Source organism: Erithacus rubecula (assembly GCF_903797595.1).
Source record: "Erithacus rubecula genome assembly, chromosome: 21".
Classification (NCBI taxonomy): domain Eukaryota; kingdom Metazoa; phylum Chordata; class Aves; order Passeriformes; family Muscicapidae; genus Erithacus; species Erithacus rubecula.
This window is the reverse complement of record NC_136673.1, coordinates 3612355-3633141: the sequence shown is the minus strand read 5'-3', so window position 1 is coordinate 3633141 and position 20787 is coordinate 3612355. Positions and strand designations below refer to the sequence as shown.

The 20787-nt window shown below is 50.8% G+C and overlaps 1 protein-coding gene across 7 annotated transcripts in view; it reads left to right on the top strand.

Moving 5' to 3' along the window:
* The window catches only part of ADAMTSL2 (ADAMTS like 2), a 28608-nt gene extending 8721 nt beyond the window's left edge, over positions 1-19887 (top strand). For 4 of the 7 annotated variants that reach the window (XM_079323896.1, XM_079323897.1, XM_079323902.1 and 1 more), the window contains 10 exons: positions 764-1106; positions 1755-2136; positions 6104-6207; positions 7987-8113; positions 10835-11048; positions 13972-14127; positions 15697-15867; positions 16276-16452; positions 17286-17430; positions 19124-19887. In XM_079323896.1, the coding sequence (XP_079180022.1) occupies positions 764-1106; positions 1755-2136; positions 6104-6207; positions 7987-8113; positions 10835-11048; positions 13972-14127; positions 15697-15867; positions 16276-16452; positions 17286-17430; positions 19124-19242 (1938 nt within the window). In that variant the 3' untranslated portion in view covers positions 19243-19887. The remainder of the gene's footprint in view (positions 1-763; positions 1107-1754; positions 2137-6103; positions 6208-7986; positions 8114-10834; positions 11049-13971; positions 14128-15696; positions 15868-16275; positions 16453-17285; positions 17431-19123) is intronic. The other 3 variants (XM_079323898.1, XM_079323899.1, XM_079323900.1) reach the window with 2 other exon arrangements.
* Positions 19888-20787: the final 900 nt, after the last annotated feature.

Genomic DNA, 20787 nt, shown 5'->3' with positions numbered 1-20787 from the left:
TCCTTACCCAACCCTATTTTACTTGAGCTCTTGGGTTCAGGTAGGGCTGCGAGTGGTTGTTGTGGGCTTGGTAACTCCTCTCTGCAGGGAGAAGATGCCTGAGGCACTGCAAAGGGATTTCTCTTCTGCTCCTTGGCATTTTTATCCAAGTTGCCTGGCAGGAAAAGCAAAAATAAGAAGCTGGGCCAGAGAGCTTAGACAAGTGCATAAACCTTAAACCCCAATTCTTTCTCGAAAGCAAACCATGTAAAACCAGGTATTTGGAGAAAAGTCTCTTAATTTTCTTCTGGGCAGCCAGCCAGAGCCCAACTCCTGACATCTTCCATGCAGCCCCAGACTCCTCTGGAAGGGGAAGAGATGGTTGCTTGGTGCTTACAAAGCATTAGACCACTGTGAGGTTGTCTCAGCTGGGAGTCCCCAGCTCCTGTGGGGTGTAATAGCTGCAGGGGAGGGTGTGCTCCACAAAAAGTCACTTTGCAAATTATGGTCTTGTGAGGTGGCTGCCCCAAGCCTCTGGTCACTCAGTGGCCAAGGAGGAAGTGTGACCTGTGGCTCCTGAGCTGGGGTTAATCCCCACGGCAACACTGCCAAATAACCCTTGGAAAATGGTGCTGGGCTCCAGCAGGAAGAAGTTGGCAGTTTGAAGGAAAACAGATTGGAAATAGCAAAAGTGGTGGTCCCCAACTCTCAGGTCCAAGATGAATCCCATGCTTTGCATGCCACAAATTCCCTGCACCTGCTGATAACCTGATTTCTTTGCTAGGTCTGGAATCAAAATGGCAAGAACCCATCCATCACATTTGAATACACTCTCCTGAGGAAGCCACACTCAAAAAATCTGCAGCCCATCTACTACACCTTCTCTGAGTCGGAGAGCGAGGAGAGCCGGGAGTTGGATGGAGATGTTCCACTGGGCTTCATCCAGCACAATGCAACCTACTTTGGGAAAATCTCCAGGGAAAGGATAGACTTGGAGAACCAGGTGTTTGGAAGGCAGGACACGGAGGAAGATTTAAACTTGAGCAAAGGTCAGGAAACCAATGAGGTCTATGAAAGAGCAGAAACAATTGACTGTGAGCCAAAACTGAAGGGCAAACAACCCCAAGGTAAGGAGGAGACTTGGGCCTCACTGTTCTGCTTCTCAGAGCTCTTGTTGAGAAATGCTCTGTTTCTACCTCTGGTGGTTCTGCTGGTTTGTGTTTTGGAAACCTCGGAAAGTTCTTTAAAATATCTCTGCTCACAAATCCTCTTTGCCCTTCAGATTCTGGTTTCTGGTGAGGGGATGTGGGGGGTGGACACCGGGTGAGATCTCCCCGCTGGTGCCCTGCTGTGCTTTGCCTCATGCCAAGGACAGGAGGGACCCCTGGGTTGCACAAAACTCCCCATCACAACATCTCCCACTCCTCCAAAGCCCCCCAGCAACTCCTTCCCATTGGGGTCCCTTGGGCATCCCACCCCCAGTGTGCCTGGAGTGCCTTCCCAGCATGGCTGCATGGGCTGTGGGGCCAGGAGGGCACCTTCCTTTCACCTCTGCTATTGCTTTGGGCAGTGCTGGCGGGTGCTGAGCTCCCCTCTGGCCACACCATAGCAGGATAAACCCCCCCCCCCAAAGCTGCATCCCATGAGATTCCCCCACCCCCGTGTGGCTGCTCAGGCTCCAGCGCGTCCCCGCTGCTCCGGGCTGCTTCTCCCTCCCAGCCTCCATGCATTTTGTGGTTGTCACTGTGGTTTCCCCCCTGTTGGCTCCAATCTAGATTCAAACGTAACCAGGTCTACTTACCAGACAGACCATGACGACACAGACCCCGAGGCCAGGCTCAGCTCCAGGGAGTTCCTGCTGGAAAACGCCATCACGGACAAGCTGCTGGACAAGACCTCAGACTCCAAGGAGCTGCTGCTCAACGTGACTGTGAACAGCATCTTCGCCCAGGGGGACCCAATCAACTCGGTGGGGTCACCCATGGACAGCCTCTACGTGGACTACGAGGACAGTGACAGCCTCGTCACCTACTCGCTCAACAGCACCTACATGGAGCTGAGCAATGGCAAAGCCACCAACAGCTCTGCAGAGACGCCCTTCTCCAATGCCACCGTCACCATGAGCAGCCCCCAAGGGAACAGAACCCACAAAGCAAGGTAGGAGACGTGCCTTTAGTTACAGTAAATCCAATTTATTGCTGTTCTCGACTCGTAATATGCTCAATGTGTGGTTTCTCTTTGGAAGCAGGAGGTAAGTGGGGGTGGGATGGTGAAAATGTTCTGTTGGGAGTTAATTTGGAAGGAAGGGCCAGAGGTTTGGGAGCAGGAAGTCATGAGAGCATTTAAGCAAGAGGAAAACTCCACGTCTCCCTTGGTGGGCATGTTGGGAAGTCCATGCTGATGTTTGTCAGCTGGGGGCCTTGCTCTGCTGTCACAGCTCCTTGTCAGAGCCATGGCCATGAAGAAACCTCCTCCTTTTGCCTTCTCTTGACATCCTGCTCCCACCCCCCAGCCCCTTCCTCCAAGTTCTGATGCAGCAGAAGTTGGTCCTGGCCCCTTTCCACCCACCCTGTTGAGTGCCACCCACGATCCTCCTCATTTGGGATGGCAGGAATATGCTTCCAGCAGCTCCCAGGCATGGCCCTGTCACTGGGAACTCCACTCTAGGTCCAGGAACAGCCTGGATTTGCTGCCTCAGCCGCTGCAGAAGCAGCTCAGGGAGTCACAGCTTGGACAGGAATATCCAAAGCTCTGCAGTAGCAGCTCATGGATTGATGCTGGGATCAGCTACTGTTGTAACACTGATCACTAACCTGATCTTCAGGGTGGGAATGAGGGATGAGGAGCTCCAGCTCAGCCCCTGAGGCCAGGATTAATGCTCCTGCTGGCACCAGCAGGGTGGGATAAAGTCCCTAGTGACAGTGTGTAATGGTTTTGGAATCAAAACCAGTGAGAGACTCCAAGTCAGAAGTACAATTTAATAGGAAAAAAAGAGAAAAATAAAATACATGCAGTAACACAAAAGAAAAACCACTGGCAGAGTCAGAATACGACCTGACACCCTGCTAGTTAGGGTGGTGGTAGCAGTCCAGATGAAGTGGTCTTCTTGAAGCAGTGATCCTGTAGAAATCCTGGCAGTGATCCTGGTAGCTCTTGTCCTCTGGAAACCAGTGTGTAAGGGCAGCTTTGGTGTTCCAAATCTCAGCTTTTATCTAGGTAAGAAATGTTTGGCTCCTCCCCCTGGGTGGAGCATCTCTCAGTGGGATGATGTAATTTTATCAGTCATGCACTGGGACTCAATGGCCATGAACAGGAGATCTCCTGGAGGAAGGGTGGGTTGTGGGAAAGACAAAGATGATTGCCCCAGCTGGTTTTTAAAAGATGGCCCATTAGCAGGAGATATCTCCCACAGAGATAAAGATCAATGCCCCACATGTTTTCAGCTGATGGTGATAGAATACAAACTTTGGGCACATCTGTACATTGTAATCTAGGACACAGTGGGTTTGTGGGGTTTGGTGTATTCTGGGCTGGAGCTGTCACACCAGGAGAGAGCTGATGGGACAGCCAGAACTGTGTTGGAGATAAAAGGATGGGACACAAGGAAAATCTCTTGTCCTGGAGTGAGGCAGAGTGAGGAACTCCCATTCTTGGGAAAGGGCAAGGCTCTGTGAGCCCAGCCTATTATTGGGATCAGCCTAGTTCAGGGGGCAGGAGCTTGGACTTAAGACCTCCCAAATCCTTCCCAAGATCAGTCTGGGATGGGTTGTGGCTTTTTGCTCATTTTCATTCCCTGTCAGTGAACCCATAAGGGAAGCTCAGCTCTCTGGAGCCAGTCTGTCCATATGGACAGTGTTGTTGGAGGTGGAGCAGTTTATTTCTTACTGACCCATTGTGGTATGGATGGAGGTACCCAGTTTCAGGAACACCCTGCACCAGAGTGGGATGTCCTATTTCCTCTCTGGAAACAAACCCAGCTGGGATGAATGGGTTGGTGGCTCTTGTGCTGCTTTTCTTCTCCTGGAGCAGCTAAAAACCTTTCTGGGGTGTGCTGGGACAAATCCACACTCTATCCCAGTGTGCAGCCAGAGCTGAGCCTACAACAGGAGCCACGAGTTTGGCCCTTTGCTTAGAAACAAAAACCAAAATAAACCACAGAAATGGGAGCCAGGAACTGTGGATGTTGATCTGTGGTGTTTGTGTGCATTTGTCTGAGTTATTCCTCTACTGTGGGAGCTGTTTTGGGAAAAGGGGCAGCCCAGAACTCAGTTAAGGGTAATTTTTGGTGCTGCATCTTGATTGAAAAGCATATTAAAAGCTTGGGAAGCAAATGCATGACTTTAATATTTAGCTCATAATAAAGAGGAAAATTAAAATGAAAGAGAAAATGCCCCCAGTTTTGTTGGACAATGGGCTGCTGTCTGCATTTAGAGGAGAACAAAGTGACAGTTTTGTCTCTGCTGGAAATGAGCTGAAAATGTCTGATTCCTCTGGAAAGATCTTGTCCCTGGGACCTTGTCAGGCATAGAAGCTCTTTATTTGAGATCACATACACTGAAGGAACACTGTTGAAAGATTTACTGTCCTCAGATGTGGGATAAAGCTTATTTTGAAGATTTTCTCCTTTTAAGACAGAGGAGTCCTGGTCACAGGATAATTTGGTGTTTACTTTCATGCCTTGGAGGGTAGGATATAGACTGGAGGATCTGGGTAATATTTCCAGGCAAATTAAAAAACAAAAAGCAGATGTTGACTGTGTTTTAATGACAAGTGTCATTTGTGAGCCCTCTCCTGGCTGGGTGGCAGCTGGTGGCACAGGGCAGGGATCAGGAGGAGCTGGTGTGGGTTCCCAGGCAGAGCTGCTGTGGCAGATAAAACACTATTTATAGTGAGCTGAGGTTGTTATTTTTCCACCAAAAAAAAAAAAAAAAAAAGAAAAAGCCACATTCATTTCAGTTCCATTTCAAGCTCAGGAAGCAACCATTTGCCAAACTGACAGAGGCAAAATCAACAGGGAAAATGAGATTGTTGTTGTTTTTAATCCTTCTGGAGGCTCAGTGCTGGTGGTGGAAGGAGGGTGGGTCAGAAAGGAAACGCCTGAATTCTCAACAGTGTCCTTTTAAAGGTTGATTTGATAGGCTGGACCTCAACTTTTTCTTTCAAACAACTAAATAAGGCAATTTCAGAGCTTCTGCTGCCTAGAAATCATACAAGCTGCATATCCTGCCAGGCCAGAGACAACTGGATGTGAGGATACAACCTAGTACACTATTCCAGTGTAGCTGTTTCAAGGGTTTGGACAAAGGTATGAGAACATTTTGTTGTAAAGGTGCAGTATCCCTGAGGTGTTCCCCCCTCCCAGCACGGGGAGCAGCTGCAATTCTCACTTGGATAAATGTTGTTTCTCACACCAGGCTGACTCTGTTACTCCTCTCCCCGTGGCATTTTGTGTTTGAGAACAGCGTGGATCTGAGAGATGCAAATTCCAGTAAATAAATTAAAAAAAAAAAAAAAAAAAAGATCAGATCAAAACCAGAGCGGCAAAATCAGTGGGCTTTGAGGGGCGAGCTCAGAAACTCCTGTGCTGGATTTTGGAGATTGGAGCAGCCAAAAATCTCTGCTGCACTGAGCAGCACGAGTGGGTTTGCCCAGCCCTGGAGACACAGGGGAGGAGATACTGCACCTTTAGTCACTGTGTGCCGAGGGCCAGGTGTATTTGAGCAGAAAATGCAAACTTTGTTAAATTCTGAACTGTTTCTACTTGTGGGTATTTTTATCCCATTCTCTCTATTTCTAGACAGTGGAAGCTCTGCCTCTAACCGGGCTGGGGATTCTACTTGGGGCTCAGGACAGGTATGTTGTGAAACTAAAAAAAATTAAAAATTGATTCAAACGAACGAACCTCCCAAAAAATCAGAACAACCAAACCCAACCAAAGCCAAACCAAGCACATCCCCTCCCAAACCCAAACCCAACCGAACTGCAGCCAGATGTGTGTGTCTGTCATGGGCTGTCACCACTCGCCTTGTAAATGCTTTTTTTTTTCTTTTTTTTTTTTTTTTTTTTTTTTTTTTTTTTTTTTTGTTTTGTTTTGTTTTGTTTTGTTTTGTTTGCTTGTTGCTAGAAACAGATTGAAGTTGTTAAGAAAGGGCCAAGGTGTGAGTGCTGCTGACATGTACAGGTGGAAGCTTTCCTCCCATGAACCCTGCAGCTCTACATGCACCACAGGTAGTTATCAGAAGCAGCCAAATTCTGCACAGCCTGCTGAAATCACCTGGTGTGTGAGTCCATTTTCTGTCTGTGAGGGATGGGAAGGAGCTGGTGATGCTCAGGGGGTCTCATGAGCTCTGCTCTAGCACGACCCCAGCTCTGGGTGCAAAGGTGGGGAGAGGAGCTGGGGACTGAGCATTCAAAGCCCACCAACTTCTCAGGTGTGTTGAGGATCAGGATTTGGTGCCCAGTGTGTCATTAATCCCTTCAAACTGCCTCCCTTTGCAAAGCTCTGAACACTGCCTTTCACTCTTATCACTCTGTGTCCCCCCTGGGACTAAGCAGGATCCCCAAACCTGAGCTGAGCCTTTTTTCCCCCCCTTCCACACCTTTTTGACAGCTTCAAGAGGTTTGAAAAGCTCAGCTGCTTCCCTGCAGAGAGAAATTTTAAAGATTGTTCAGCTCTGGCAGGAAACACAATAGCATTTGGCTTTTTGATTGTTTTATTTTTCCCACTCCTTCTATCCTGGAGCCTGAGCTCAGCTGCGAGGGTGTAAATCTGGAGCAGTGACAGAGATGCCAGGGATATTGAAACTAAGCCTCTATTCTTCAGGCAGAAATTCCCTCTTTTTGCATAAATTCCTCCCTTTTTGCCCCCTGAAAAGCTTCAAGGCACCTGATCTCCTCCCTCAGCCCTTGGCTAGGGGGTCCTGTTGATCGTTTGGCATGAATCAGGCGTGTGGGTCGTGCACTTGTCTGAGCTGCCCCTGAAATTATCCAGAGCCTGCAGTGCTTCTGGAATTAAAAAGAGGGAAAGGAGTGGGAGAGAGGAGTTTACAGTCTCAGGGACATCTCTCAAAAGATCAAATGCAAGGATTTTACGTTTTAAGCATTTGCTCTTGTCCAGCAGCCTCATGCCTGCAGCGGGAGCTTTGCAAGCCATCCCTTTTCCCCAAATCCTGTCATCTACACATTCTGGGACATTTTTTACTTCTTTGATCCCCTCTGAATAAACTTTTCTCTTGGCAGGGCCAGCCTGCTCTGCCCTGGTTTGCAGCAAGCAGAGAGAGGTTTAACTCAAATTTCTCCTTCCTCGCTGACATATCGCAGAGAGGCAAGGCCATGTCAAAAGCTGTAGATCTTTTTTTAGTTTCATATAAACCATATGTTCCCCAGAGCTGCAATTCTTGTTACCTGTAGCCAGAGCAGCCTCCTGGTCCCCAGCCAGGTCCCAGAATGGACTTCCCAACATTTACTCTGGCACGGGATGCTGTGGGGGAAAAGGTCTCGCTCTGACAGCACCGGCTGCTGCAGCTTTGGAGGGGGAGCAGGAGGGGCAGCACCTTCCTTGCCAAATCTCCAGGATCCCTGCCTTGGCCTGGAGCTCTGGATGCACCTGGGGAACACCTGGTGTAATGCACAGTGGGGGGATGGAGTGGGTTGGAGGCTGTTTGCTGTCCCCTCCACCCACCAGCCTGGCAGCGCTGAGTATTTCCTATAAAAAATGTGTTAGTCACATATTGGTTTGGGTGGCAGGCCCTGGCAGGGGTGGCCATGCCCTCCTCTGAGCTGGCCAAACTCAACCACCCTGCCCAAGCTGGTGGGATGGCCACTGTGATATTCCCTCCCAGCAACACCCATCCCACGGGACAGAAAGTCCAGCGCGCTGCTTTCCACCGGGAGGAAATTTTGAGAAACTCAACTAAAACCCCAAAACCAACAACAACAGCAGCAAAGAGTTTGTCTGTGCAGCTCACCAAGCACCCTGCTGTGTGTGTGTGTTCTCTCTGAGCCCAGGAGTGATGTCCACATATGCCATGTGTGTTCGCTACGATGGGATCGAGGTGGACGACACCTACTGTGATGCCATGACCCGGCCCGAGCCCATCCATGAGTTCTGTGCAGGGAGAGAGTGCCAGCCAAGGTACCCTGCACTGGCCACTCCTGTCTCTGTGCTTACTCTGCCCTGGATGCCTTTGTGGGAGGGTTGGTGTGGATTTGGGGGGCAGCAGGGATAGCCCTTAGCACTCCCATCCCTCCTTCCTTAACTCCATCTGGGAAGCAGCAAGAGTTTCCTCCTGAGTGCTTTTAGCTCAGGTTAAAACTTCTATAAATCCTGGCAGAGCTGGCACCTGGGGCTCCCAGCAAGGATCATCCTGCCCTGCCTGGCACATGGAAAATGTGTGAGTGAATTGGGTGGAGAGGCTGGGCTTACAAACAAACCCAGCCCTGTGATCCCTTCAGCATTCCAAACTTCACAGAGGCTTGTGTTGGGGCAAGAGCTGGTGCAGAGAGGAATTTATGCTGGAATTCCTTTGGAAAGTTTTTTGTTCTGATGTGGCTCTTAACCCAGACAGTGACCACAGTCTGGAGCCAGGCTGGCCAGAGACACACTGTCCAGCTCTGGACAGCTGCAGTGCTGGTGTGGAGGCTGGGAGGTTTAGGCAGAACAGGAGGTTTGGGCCCTGCCTGGCAGAGGAGGGGATTGTCCCACCTTGCTCTGTGCTGGAGCAGCCTCTCCTTGAGCTCTCTGTGAAGTTTTTGGTGCCACCATAGGAGAAAGTGATAAAGGAAGGCTGTGAAGGTGGTGAAGAGTGTAGAGGAGCCATACAAAGAGCAGCTGAGGTCACTGGGCTTGTTCAGCCTGGAGGAGATTGAGGAGAGAATTCATTGCACCATGCAAATTCCTCTCAAGGGGTCAAAGGGTCACTGATCTCCTCTCAATTGACCAATGTTTGGAACCAGGGAATGGCTGGAGCTGTGTCAGGGAGATTTAGATTGAACATCAGGGAAAAGTTCTTCCAGAGGGTGCTGGGCACTGCCCAGGCTCCCCAGGGAATGGGCACAGCCCCAGAGCTCCAGGAGAGCTTGGACAGCACTGCCAGGGATACCCAGGGTGGGATTGTTGGGGGGTCTGGGCAGGGCCAGGAGCTGGACTCAATGAACCCTGAGGGTCCATTCCAGCTCTGGGCCTTCTATTCTGTGACTGTGATGGTGTCAGACTATGGGAGGAGTAAAGGAGGAGTAAATCCAGGGATTCACACCCCGGAGTGGTGTGAACAGGGCAAAGCAGGGAATGCACCTACCCTGAGGGCACCACAGGGACTGCAATCTCTGCTTGCTGTAGTTTTTTAAAACTCTGTTTTGTGATTTACCAGTGACTTCAACTGGGGAGCACTGGGAGCTGCCAGAACTTGGGCACAGCAAGGAAGATGCTTGGGCGGGCAAGGCTTTTCAAAGAAAAAATGTTATTTTGCATGATCTGGATAAGGAAGATCTTTGTTCCATTTCCCTTCTGAAGTGAGGTGACACCTCTAAAATGACATCTCTAAATGTGTGACATCTCCCTAGGGCTGCTTGTTGTGCCTGGAGCCCCACATGGAGTGTGAAACCTGGGGGCAGCCAGGGCTGGGGCTCTCCTGCTCAGAGAATGGCAGCAGTGGGGACCTGGGGGTTGCCCACATCCCAGGCTGGGAATTCTGATTCATTCCAATTTTTAGCTCAGTCTTTAATTGCTATATTACTCCTGTACTGTAAAAATTTGACCTTTTATGTTTTTTCTTTGGATTGTAAGCTGCTCCTCTGTTGTCAGACAGAGGTGGCAGGGGACAGTAAAGGACAGGCAGTGCCTGGAGCAGATCCCAGCTCTTCCAGCCTGTCACATGTGTTCAGCAGAGCCAGACTGATGCTGGGACATGAGCCTGTGTCCCATCAGGGCTCGGGCAGCTCGGTGTGACATTATTGCTGTCAGCTGCAGGGTGATGGATGGCGTGTCCTCTGTGCTTCAGCTGAGCAGGCAAAAAGGAGAGTTCAAACAGGGGCAAAAAGCCTGATGGAGAAACGTGCTGGCAGATCCCACTGTGACAAACACTTGTCACTGAGGACACTGGGCCAGGCCCTGCCATGCCACCCTTCCTCCTGACAAGCTGGTTTCAGCTTCAGGGTCTGCGGGGTGAGCCCAACATATGTTGGTGGTTCCCACCCCTTAGGAAAATCTCTCACAAGCTGGCAGCCTGACTGCAACTCACTCACTGCAGCATCTCCTGCAGCCAGGGCCAGGCAGGGCTTTCCCCTGGGATGCTCCAGCCAGGTGATGGGCTCTGCTCCCTGCCCAGGGAAGCAGAAGAGAGTTTGTAAGTTTAGTGGGAAGACAGTTTGCAGGGATAATGCAGAAAGCAATTTTCCTCAATCAATTACAGCCATACTGATTGCACAGAGGTGAACACAGCCTTGCCTGCCCAACGAGGATGGGGGTTATAAAAGAGTGGGTCAGCTGGGCAGGAGTTGGTTGGAGTTGGAGCTTGAGACTCGGAGTCTGCTGCAGATTGGGCTGGAGCCCACTGCAGTTTGGGCTGGAGGCTGCTGGCTGTGCTGTGAGGAGGAAGGGACATGTGGTTGTTCAAGGGACAGATAATATTTTGTGAGGGTCAGACAGAGTTAGGTGGCTGGTAAGTGACAGATTTGGGTTTAGCTGGTCATGCAGAAAGAAACTTGCAGAGAGGAGAGGAGTCAGTGCTATGGAGCTGCCTCTGGGAAAGGAGTCAGAGTTTCTTGAGAGAAGCCACTGAAAGAAAACATGAAAAGCTTTTAACAAAGGGCTGGTGCTGATGCCAGTGGTGTCTCTTGACATAACTCCTCCACACAGGTGGGAGACCAGCAGCTGGAGCGAGTGCTCGCGGACCTGCGGGGAGGGGTTCCAGTTCCGCATCGTGCGCTGCTGGAAGATGATCTCGCCCGGCTTCGACAGCTCCGTGTACAGCGACCTGTGCGAGTCCGCCGACATCGCCCGGCCCGACGAGCGCAAGGTCTGCAAGAACCCGGCCTGCGGGCCCCAGTGGGAGATGTCCGAGTGGTCCGAGGTCAGTCCTGCTGTCCAGGCCAGCTCCTGTGCCTGGGCATCTCTCCCTTTTCTAATTTATCCTCATCTGATTTATCTTCATGTTTGTCCTGGTTTGGAGGGCAGGTGTCTGCCAATAAAGGCAGAAGCTTCTCTTTGAAATGGAGATTGTAACCCCCTCCCTCCAAATTATTATGATTTTGAAATTAAGGGGCTCTCAGGCAAAGATGTGGGAATTAGGAATAACAGTTCTTTACTAGGAAAATTAAAATAGAAATGCAGTATTACAAAGAACAATCCCAAACACTGCCAGAGTCAGAATCCAAGCTGACACCCGTCAGTCAGTCAGGGTGGTGGCAGCAGTCCCATTCCATGGTGGCTGCATCCTCCTGCAGTGGCAGATGTGGTTCAGTTGGAGCAGTGCTCCTGGAGAAGGTACAGTTTTCCTGATGATATGGAAAGGTCAGGTTTTTCCTCTGGAATCCAGTGGAAAGAAAAGTAACTTGCTGTCCAAAATATCCGTTTTTATCTGGGTAGGAAAGGCTTGGCTCCTCCCTCTGGGTGGAGCATCTCCCAGTGGGAGGATGTAATTTTATCAGTCATGCACTGGGACTCAATGGCCATGAGCAGGACATATCTCCTGGAGGGAGGATGGGCTGTGGGAAGATAAAGATGATTGCCCAGCTGGTTTAAAGATGGCCCATTAACAGATAATGTGTGCCAGGAGCTAAAGGTCACTGCTACACCCAGTTTTAAACAATGGCCCATTAACAGGAGATATCTCCCACAGGGACAAGCATTGCTGCCACACCCAGTTTTAAACAATGGCCCATTAACAGGAGATGCCTCCCACAGGGATAAGAGTCACTGCCACACCCAGTTTTAACAATGGCCCATTAACAGGAGATATCTCCTGGAGGGAGGATGGGCTGTAGAAAGATAAAGATGATTGCCCCAGCTGGTTTAAAGATGGCCCATTAGCAGATAATATGTGCCACAGAGATAAGGGTCACTGCTCCACCCGGCTTTAATAGATGGTGATAGAATACACATTTTCTGGCCCCATCAACCCAACACAATGTTGTTTTCTTGGTTTTTCTGCCTTTGCTCAGAGTTAGGATTGATGCATGAATAAGATGGATTTTTGTGTTTGGGCTCAGTTGTTTATTAATTTTAATCTATAGAACAGGGAGTTCTTCAGCACTTCTAGATAACAAGGTAAAAGTGAGAAAATTGAGATATCTAGCTAGTTGCAAGGTCTTTCAAAGGCTAATTATTCAATTAAAAGCTAACATTTGTATTACTTATACTTTTGACCCAATAACCAAACACTTGTGACCTGCACCGTGGGACTTTCCATCTAATTAAAAAGCTACTACCTAAAATTAATAAGAAGAAACAAGAAGGAAGAAGAAACAATGCCCAAGAACATCTTTTATGTCCCATACCTATTATTATATTCCAAAACCCCTAAATCCCCAACTCTTCACCACGTGATAATATGCACTTCTATTTAAACTACACACCTGTGATTTTAACTCCATCACTCAAATTTGGAAGCTTCTTCAAGGATTTGAGTCAAAAGCAGTGCTCTTTTGAGGGTCACTGTCAGAAAGCACAGAAAGTTCAAAACTCCCAGGCTTCAGCGTTTCAACAATCTGTAGCCAGCCACAGCTTCTCAGGATGGACTGGTTGCAGTCACTGTCTGTGATCAATATTTTTCCCCTTAAACTGAATCCCTGGCTCCTGTTCAGGTTGAGAGGCCACTGCCATTGGTCACTCATGGGTAGGGTAGAACTCAGATCTCCCCATCAATATCTTCTTAGCAACCTCTCCAAACCCAGAGTGTGGGAAGGTGATCCCCACTCACACATTAATTACATCCCTATAAATGTCCGTTCCTCACTTCCATCTCCTCTGCACCACATACAGAATGAAACCTTCCCTTTACAAACACAAACTCATGGAAACAACCAAACCAGTGCTGCTTCCTCGGGATGCCTCCTCCCAAATCAAGCACAGAGCTCATCTAAGCAAGAGCAGATGAGCTCTGAGCTGAGCTGTCCGTGGGTGCCAACCTGCCCCATGGTTTGCATCACGAGGAATATGACTCTTCCTCCTGGGAAGCTCCCAAAAAACTCGTCTTAGTCATAATTTAAACATCTCCATTCCCCTGCAAGCTGGTGTGCATCATTTCCCTGGAGCTGACAGAGGGGCTGGTGCATTCCCTGGTGGTGCAGGATGTTTTGACTTTCCCAGCTGGTAGAGAGGAGCTCCCTCAGCACGTGCTGGAGTGTTATTTTGTCCGGCGTAGCAAACTGGAGTGGTTTATTTTACAGAAATCTGTATTCTCCTCCAGCATTTGTCAGGGACAGATTGCTTGAGACAGTGCTGGAGTGGATTGTTCTTAGCCAGCAGCAGAGCTAATCTCCTTTGGATCCCATCAGAGGTGGGGTGCCAAGTTGGCTGGGGAAATAGGCATTAAAAAAAGCACATTTCAGGGCTCTGAGGATTAACATCTCGGCACGGTGCGTCTGGGCCCTGTGCTGTTGACACTTTTCCCTGCTTTACGTTATGCACGGAGCAAATGTAATGTGTATGTGAGACTGTAGTAACTCAAATCCAGTTCTAAATAATGTCACTGGGCTGCACGGTGCCAAATTTATCCACAGCATAAAAATCTCAGTTGTGCAGTCGGGGACGGGGAGAAACATTCTCCAAGAGGTGGAAAGGAGCTGGCTGTTCTTGGGAAGTTGTCTCCAAACTGCTCAGCTCTGCAACCTTGAGTTTCCCCCCATTTGGGAGAGCACAGCACCTGGGCAGGATGCTGAAGCTGTTGAGGGGGTTTGGGTAAATTTTTGTGTATTTTCAGTGCGTGCTTTTAGAGTTTTGTGTTACATGGGGATGCCAGCAGCTGAGGCCGTGTCCCTGTCCCCTCCCGGCAGTGCTCGGCTCGCTGCGGGGAGCGCAGCGTGGTGACAAGGGACATCCGCTGCTCCGAGGAGGAGAAGCTCTGCGATGCCAGCGCCCGGCCCCTGGCCGAGAAGAACTGCACGGGGCCACCGTGTGACCGGCAGTGGACAGTGTCCGACTGGGGACCGGTGAGAGCCCGCCTGAGTGGCCCAGCACAGCCTGCCTTGTCCCTGGAACTGGGAGATTTGGGGTTGGGCTCATCGTGCCCAACAATCCTGTGCTGGGAGCTGGTCCCAAATAATTCCATTGCTTTGGCTGTCCCCTGTCACCTCACTGCTGTCACCCTGAGTCAGCCTGGCATGGAGGGTGACCCAGCAGATCCTGCTGCTTCCCCCCGGGCTCTTCTTGAGGCTCCTGCCCTGTGGGGGATGTGGTACAGCAGGGGTTAAACCCTGACAGACCTGGCTGAGAGCCTCAGTGGGTGTCAAAATCCTCTTGTCTGTCTGCTGCACAGCATTCCTTGGCAATGATGATGCTCCATGCCCAGAAATTGAACCTTTTAACTCTTTTCCCTTTATTTTCCCCTTTCCTCCTTTCTCTTTTTCCTTTTCCCCCTCTAACTTTTCTCTTTCCTCCCTTTCCTTATTTTCCCCCCCTTATTTTCTATTCTCTTTTGCTCTCTCTTTTATTTTTTTTTCCCCCCCTCCCCCCCAGTTTTTTCCCTTGCTGCACAATTCCATTCCAGAGACCCCCTCCATCCCAAGCTATTTTTACCAAATTTGATACATTCACATCAGCTAAAAATAAGTAGTTTCCATGGCAGCAGCAGTGCTAGGAAACACCGAGAATCTCTGCAAGAGCAGCCAGGGAAGTGCCGGGGAGCACCGGCTGCTCCAGGCACTGGGGGATGAATATTTGCAGCCACTTTTTGGTCCCCTTGGCCTCTTTGGGGGCCACCAAGCTCGTGGTGCTTCCCCTTTTGCCCACCCTGAGAGGTGCTGGATGTTTGGGCTGTGACCCTGGTTGCCCAGAGAAATTTTGGATGTCCCATGCCTGTGTTGAAGGCCAGGTTGGGCAGGGCTTGGAAAAAGCTGGGATGGTGGAAGGTGTCCCTGCTCATAGCAGGGTGTTGGAAAAAGGTGATTTTTAAGGTCCCTCCCGACTCAAACCAATGTGGGATTCTGTGGTGCCGGAATCCCTGTTGGCTGCGGGAAAGATTCACTGAGTTGTTTTAAGCCGAACCCCAAAAATCGCTATAAAATTTGGGGAGAGCAAGTGTGGGGAGGCAGCTGAGCCCTGTGGGGCACTGTCCCCTCTGTGGGGTGGCAGCTGAGCCCTGTGGGGCACTGTCCCCGCCATGGGGCTCTGTCCCCTCTGTGGGGAGGCAGCTGAGCCCTGTGGGGCCCTGTCCCTGCTATGGGGCCCTGTCCCCACTATGGGGAGGCAGTTGAGCCCTGTGGGCCTGTGTCTCCTCTGTAGGGAGGCAGCTGAGCCCTGTGGGGCCCTGTCCCCACTGTGGGACCCTGTCCCCAATCTGGGGCTCTGTCCCCAATCCAGGGCCCTGTCCCCTCTGTGGGGCCCTGTCCCCTCTGTGGGGCCCTGTCCCCGCTCTGGGGCTCTGTCCCCGCTGTGGGGCTCTGTCCCCACTCTGGGGCCCTGTCCCCACTGTGTGGCCCTGTCCCCACTCTGGGGCCCTGTCCCCACTCTGGGGTGGCTCAGGACGGATCCCCGGTGCTGAGTGCCCGCTGTGGTTGCAGTGCAGCGGCGGCTGCGGGCAGGGCAGGATGATCCGGCACGTGTACTGCAAAACCAGCGACGGGCGCGTGGTGCCCGAGTCCCAGTGCAACCTGGACACCAAACCCCTGGCCATCCACCCCTGCGGGGACAAGAACTGCCCCTCGCACTGGCTGGCACAGGACTGGGAGCGGGTGAGTGCAGCCCCTGCGATCTGGGGTGCCCTAGAGGGGTGGGGTGTGCAGAATTGGGAGTGGGTAAATGCAGCTCCTGAGATTTGGGGTGTGCAGGACTGGGAGTCGGGTAAGTGCAGCTCCTGAGATTTGGGGTGTGCAGAATTGGGAGTGGGTAAATGCAGCTCCTGAGATTTGGGGTGTGCAGGACTGGGAGTCGGGTAAGTGCAGGTACTGAGATTTGGGGTGCCCTAGAGGGATGGAGCGTGCAGAATTGGGAGTGGGTAAGTGCAGCTCCTGCAATTTGGGGTGCCCTAGAAGGGTGGCATGTGCAGAATTGGGAGTGGGTAAGTGCAGCTCCTGGGATTTGGGGTGCCCTGGAGGGAAGGGGTGTGCAGGACTCAGCTGGCCCTGCTCGTGACCCCGCAGTGCAACACAACGTGTGGCCGGGGGGTGAAGAAGAGGATCGTGCTCTGCCTGGAGATTGTCAATGGCAAGATCAAGACTCGCAGCCCCTCTGACTGTGACGTGGCCAAGAAGCCCGTGGAGGAGAGCACGTGCTTTGAGAGGCCCTGCTTCAAGTGGTACACCACCCCCTGGTCTGAGGTGAGCGGGGACGGAGCCCCAAAGCTGTGCTGCCCCAAGGTCACCTGCCTGCAGAACCCCTCAGGAGATGGGGGAGCCTCTGCAGGTCCCTGAGATAACATCCTGGCTGTTTTTGCTGCACCATGGTGCATCTGGGGTTGTCTGTGCTCGGCACTGAGAGGGGGTGTTTGGGGCCAGCTGGAGCTTTATATTTTTTTTTCTTTATTTTTTTCCCTGTGTCTGGGAGTGTGGCTGGGGGTGTGCATGGAGCCCACAGGGTGGCTGCCCTGGGGATGCAGAATTTGGGGATGCTGTGATGGGATGCCCCATCACCCTGCACAACCCAAAAAGCAGGGTTCAGTGGCCAAGGGTCCAAGCTGAGCCAGTGCAAGCTCTTCCTGCAAGCCCCACTGAATGCAGCCTCTGTGATCTGAGCTCTGGGAGCCTCAATTTTAGTCTTGCAAATCTTACAATTAAAGCAGCCCTGCTCTATGAGGCATCCAAAGTGCTGGACCCAGCAGTGGCTCCACAAAGCCCCTATCTGACCCCACAACCACACTCCTGCTGCTCTGGGGGTTCCATGGCCACCCATGTCCTACAGAGCATCACCTGGACTGGGCCAGCTCCTTTGTGGTCCCTTGTGAAGGGCAGCAGGAGGAGGGAAGGTGACAGTACCAGGGGATGGCACCACATCCTCCTACCCCTGATGGTGCTGGCAGCAAAGACAGAGCAAGGGGGCAGCAGTGTGGCATTGGGATGTGACATCCTCCTCCTGCCTTAAGGAGCAGATCCTGGTTCAGCACAGTCCCCAGGCATGGCAGGGTCTCACCTCACCCCCTCTCTCTGTCCCCCAGTGCACAAAAACCTGCGGGATCGGCGTGAGGATGCGGGATGTGAAGTGCTACCAAGGCAAGGACATCGTGCGGGGCTGTGACCCGCTGGTGAAGCCCGTGGGCAAACAGACCTGTGACCTGCAGCCCTGCCCCACAGAGCCCCCAGGTGAGCCTTGATTTGCCATGCATCCCTTATCTTCCACTGCCCCCATTTGGGTAATCATCCCAGGGAGGATGCACAGGCACAGCTCTCCCTCTGTGCCAAAATAATGGGGGACTGTGCACCAGCTCTTTCTGCAGGTAAATTAAGAGGAGAGCTAAAAGAAGCATGCTCTGACCTGAAGATAAAAGTGGTCTTTGGAGAACTGATTTGGGTGCTGCTTCTGTAAGATTCCAGCTAGAGCCGAAGAAGTTCTGTCTGTGCCATTATTTTAATGATTTTTGGTCTTTGGGTGTCCTGTGGGATTTGTAACTATCTCGTTATCTGACTCGTCTGCTGGCTCAGAGTCCCTGTGATCTTTAGCAAACACGCAGTTCTAATCCTTTAATAGGATTTGGGAATAAGGACAGTGTGGGAGAAAAGCATGAAAACGGGAGACAGATTTGGGGCCAGCTCCTGGCTCAGCCCTGGGTGCTCTGGGCTGCCCATTCCCTTGGGATCTGGGATGGGGCCTGGAGTTTGGGAGCTGCCTTGTGGCCACTTTGCCCTGGGAGCAGCCTGGTTTTATGCATCCTATGGATTTTAAGCACATATAAAAGTATAAATCCTATGGGTTTGAAGCAGAATATTGCACTGAAAGGAGCTGAGAGAGTGTTGAAGCAGCCTCTGGCCTCATCCCTTTCTCCAGCATCTCACTTGCCCCTAACTCTGGATGTGACACTGATGGATTTCCATTCCCTTTCCCAAATTGCCTCTTTGGGATAGAAATTGTGAACCCCTACCAGGAGAAGCCCTTGACTTGGGAACAACTCAGTGTCTTGGTAGCTCCAGCAGCCCCTGAACAGATCTGCTCTACATCAAAGACATTGAGCTTCAGGGTTGGGACCAATGAGGCTCCCCAAGCCTGGCCAGGTGTGAAGGAACAGATCAACCTGCTCATGTCTTTGCCCAGGCTGACAATAATATTGAGAAGCTCCATGGTGTTTTCCAGGGAATGTCAGGGAGGTGGCAGCCACAGCTGGGATGATGTTGTTGCTCATCCCGGGCTGTTTAGAGCTGTGTGAGTGGGGGAAATGAGCCCATGAGCTCCCAGTTATTTTCTTTTTCTAGTCTATAGACACTTTGTCAGAGTGTCTACAGCACAATATGGGGAGGTGCTCTGGCTCAGAATTTGGCCTTTTGGAATGTGGCTCACTATGTGGCAAGGGCACTCTGTTAAATTTGTGTCAGGGGGTTCCCTATGGACAGAATTGATGGTTCACTTTGTGGCAGGGAGGTCCCTATGGGGTGACTAGTGGCTCACTATGTTGCACCCCCCTGGAATTTTTCCCAGTAAAAACCAGTAAGCACTGAACCACACAAAATCATTCTGAGTGGGTCCCAGAGTGTCCTGAGCACCTCCCAGTAGAAACCAGTACTCCCCAAATCATTCCCAGTGGGTCCTAGATCTTCATGAGCATTTCCCCAGTATAAACCAGTAAGCCTAGCAGCCCCAGAAGTCATTCCCAGTGTCTCCAGAGCATCCTGAACCCACTCTCAGTAGGAACCAGTATAACCCACTATGTGACAAGGGGGTCCCTGTGGGCTGAACAATGGCTCATTTTGTGGCAGAGGGGTCTATAGGGGCTTTGGCTGAATATTTGGCAGGCTCTATGTGTTTTTCTTTTCCCTGCCATGCTTCATGTTTTCCCTCCTTCAGATGACAGCTGCCAGGACCAGGCAGGAACCAACTGTGCCTTGGCCATCAAGGTGAACCTGTGCAGCCACTGGTACTACAGCAAAGCCTGCTGCCGCTCCTGCCGTGCCCCCCACTCCTAGGGCAGGGCTGCCCCAGCCAGGGCTGCCCCAGCCAGGGCTCCACACATCCCACAGCTGCTGACAAGGATGCTTTTGGCCTGGTTTTTGTGTCCCCACCAAAGCAGAGGGACCTCTGGACGTGGGGAGCCCCCCGGGATCAGAGCTGGACATAAAGTCGTGTATATTTGATTCCCTCCCTAAAATCCAGCTACACACAAGGTCTTGTCCTTTGGTTTCCTCCCTGGGTGCAAGGTTGGGGTTGGTGTGAACTGTGGGAAGTGCAAGTTTCCCTTCACAAAATGGGGTTGGTGCCTCTCTCCTGGTTTATCCCGAGACCTGCACGCTCTCCTTAGCTGAATTAACGTGGTGGGAAGCTGATCCTTGTTTGTTAAATGAACTCAAGCCCTTTTTTTTGTAATATGTAGGTGTATACTTTCTCAGAGAATTTTATCTTATAATCAAATGTTAGTTTCATAGTCCTTACAACACCCCCTCCCCCAATGCTGACATATTGTATATAATATGGAAACATAACTGCACTTTATATCACAAAAAAGACGTGCTCTTTTTTAATATATTTGTTTACAGACAGTGAACTTTATCCATGTAATCATTAATTTGTACTCATATGTATATTTTAATAAAGTTGTCATATTTATGGTGGTATTTTGTTTTATTCTCCAGTTTGTAGTGGAGGGCTGGGAACACTGGAATTGGTGATTTGCTGGTGCCCAGGGGAGGCAGAGCAGCTTGAAATCAGGTGAATCACAGCTCCTTGAGCAGTGATGCAAGGAAAAGTCCCAACAGTGGGGGGATTTTGGGATTTTTGGGGGCCCTTTGGGGTTCTGTGGCTTTAGAAGCTGCAGCTCTGAAGCTCCTCAAGGATTTGGGAGCAAAGAGATTTCATATGGTGCCAGCAAGAAAAGGGCCTTTTTGAGTTCCCAAGGGGTTATTGCTGTTTTTACTGCTGTGACTCCCAGACATTGAACCAAAGGCTCTTTAGCATCCCTCAAACTTCTATGTGCACCCCCAGTGCTGCTGCAACCCTCCATCAGCAGCAGGGAGCTCCTGAGAGCTCTGCAAACATCACCCCAAATTTGCAGATGCAGGGGCAAAAAGAAAAATAAACTTCAAACTCAAAACCCATGTCAAAGTAATTTGTTTATTTTTATTTTTATTTTTTTTTTAACTTTTTCCCTCCCCCATCTGAGATTCCCAAAGTTCTGTACAACAGATCACCAGGTGAGGAAAAGCCAACTGTTTGCTGATATTTCCAAGCTACAAGGGAAAGAAACAAGGAAAAAAAAGGGAGGAAAGGAAGGTTGGGTAGGAGAAATCACAAAAAAGGGGAAGAGAAGGACTCAAGGCAGGGAAACAAACCCCAGTGAGAACTGTACATGGCAGAATGGTCTGAGTGGCTGCATCCCTCTGGAGCAGAGGGATTGTGCTGAGCCACAGGGACCAAGCCTGGAATATTAAACACGTATGAAACAAACCCCATCCCTCCCCACCCCAAACAGAACCCCCCCAGAAAATCCAAGATACTCATTTGCAAAGACTGACTTG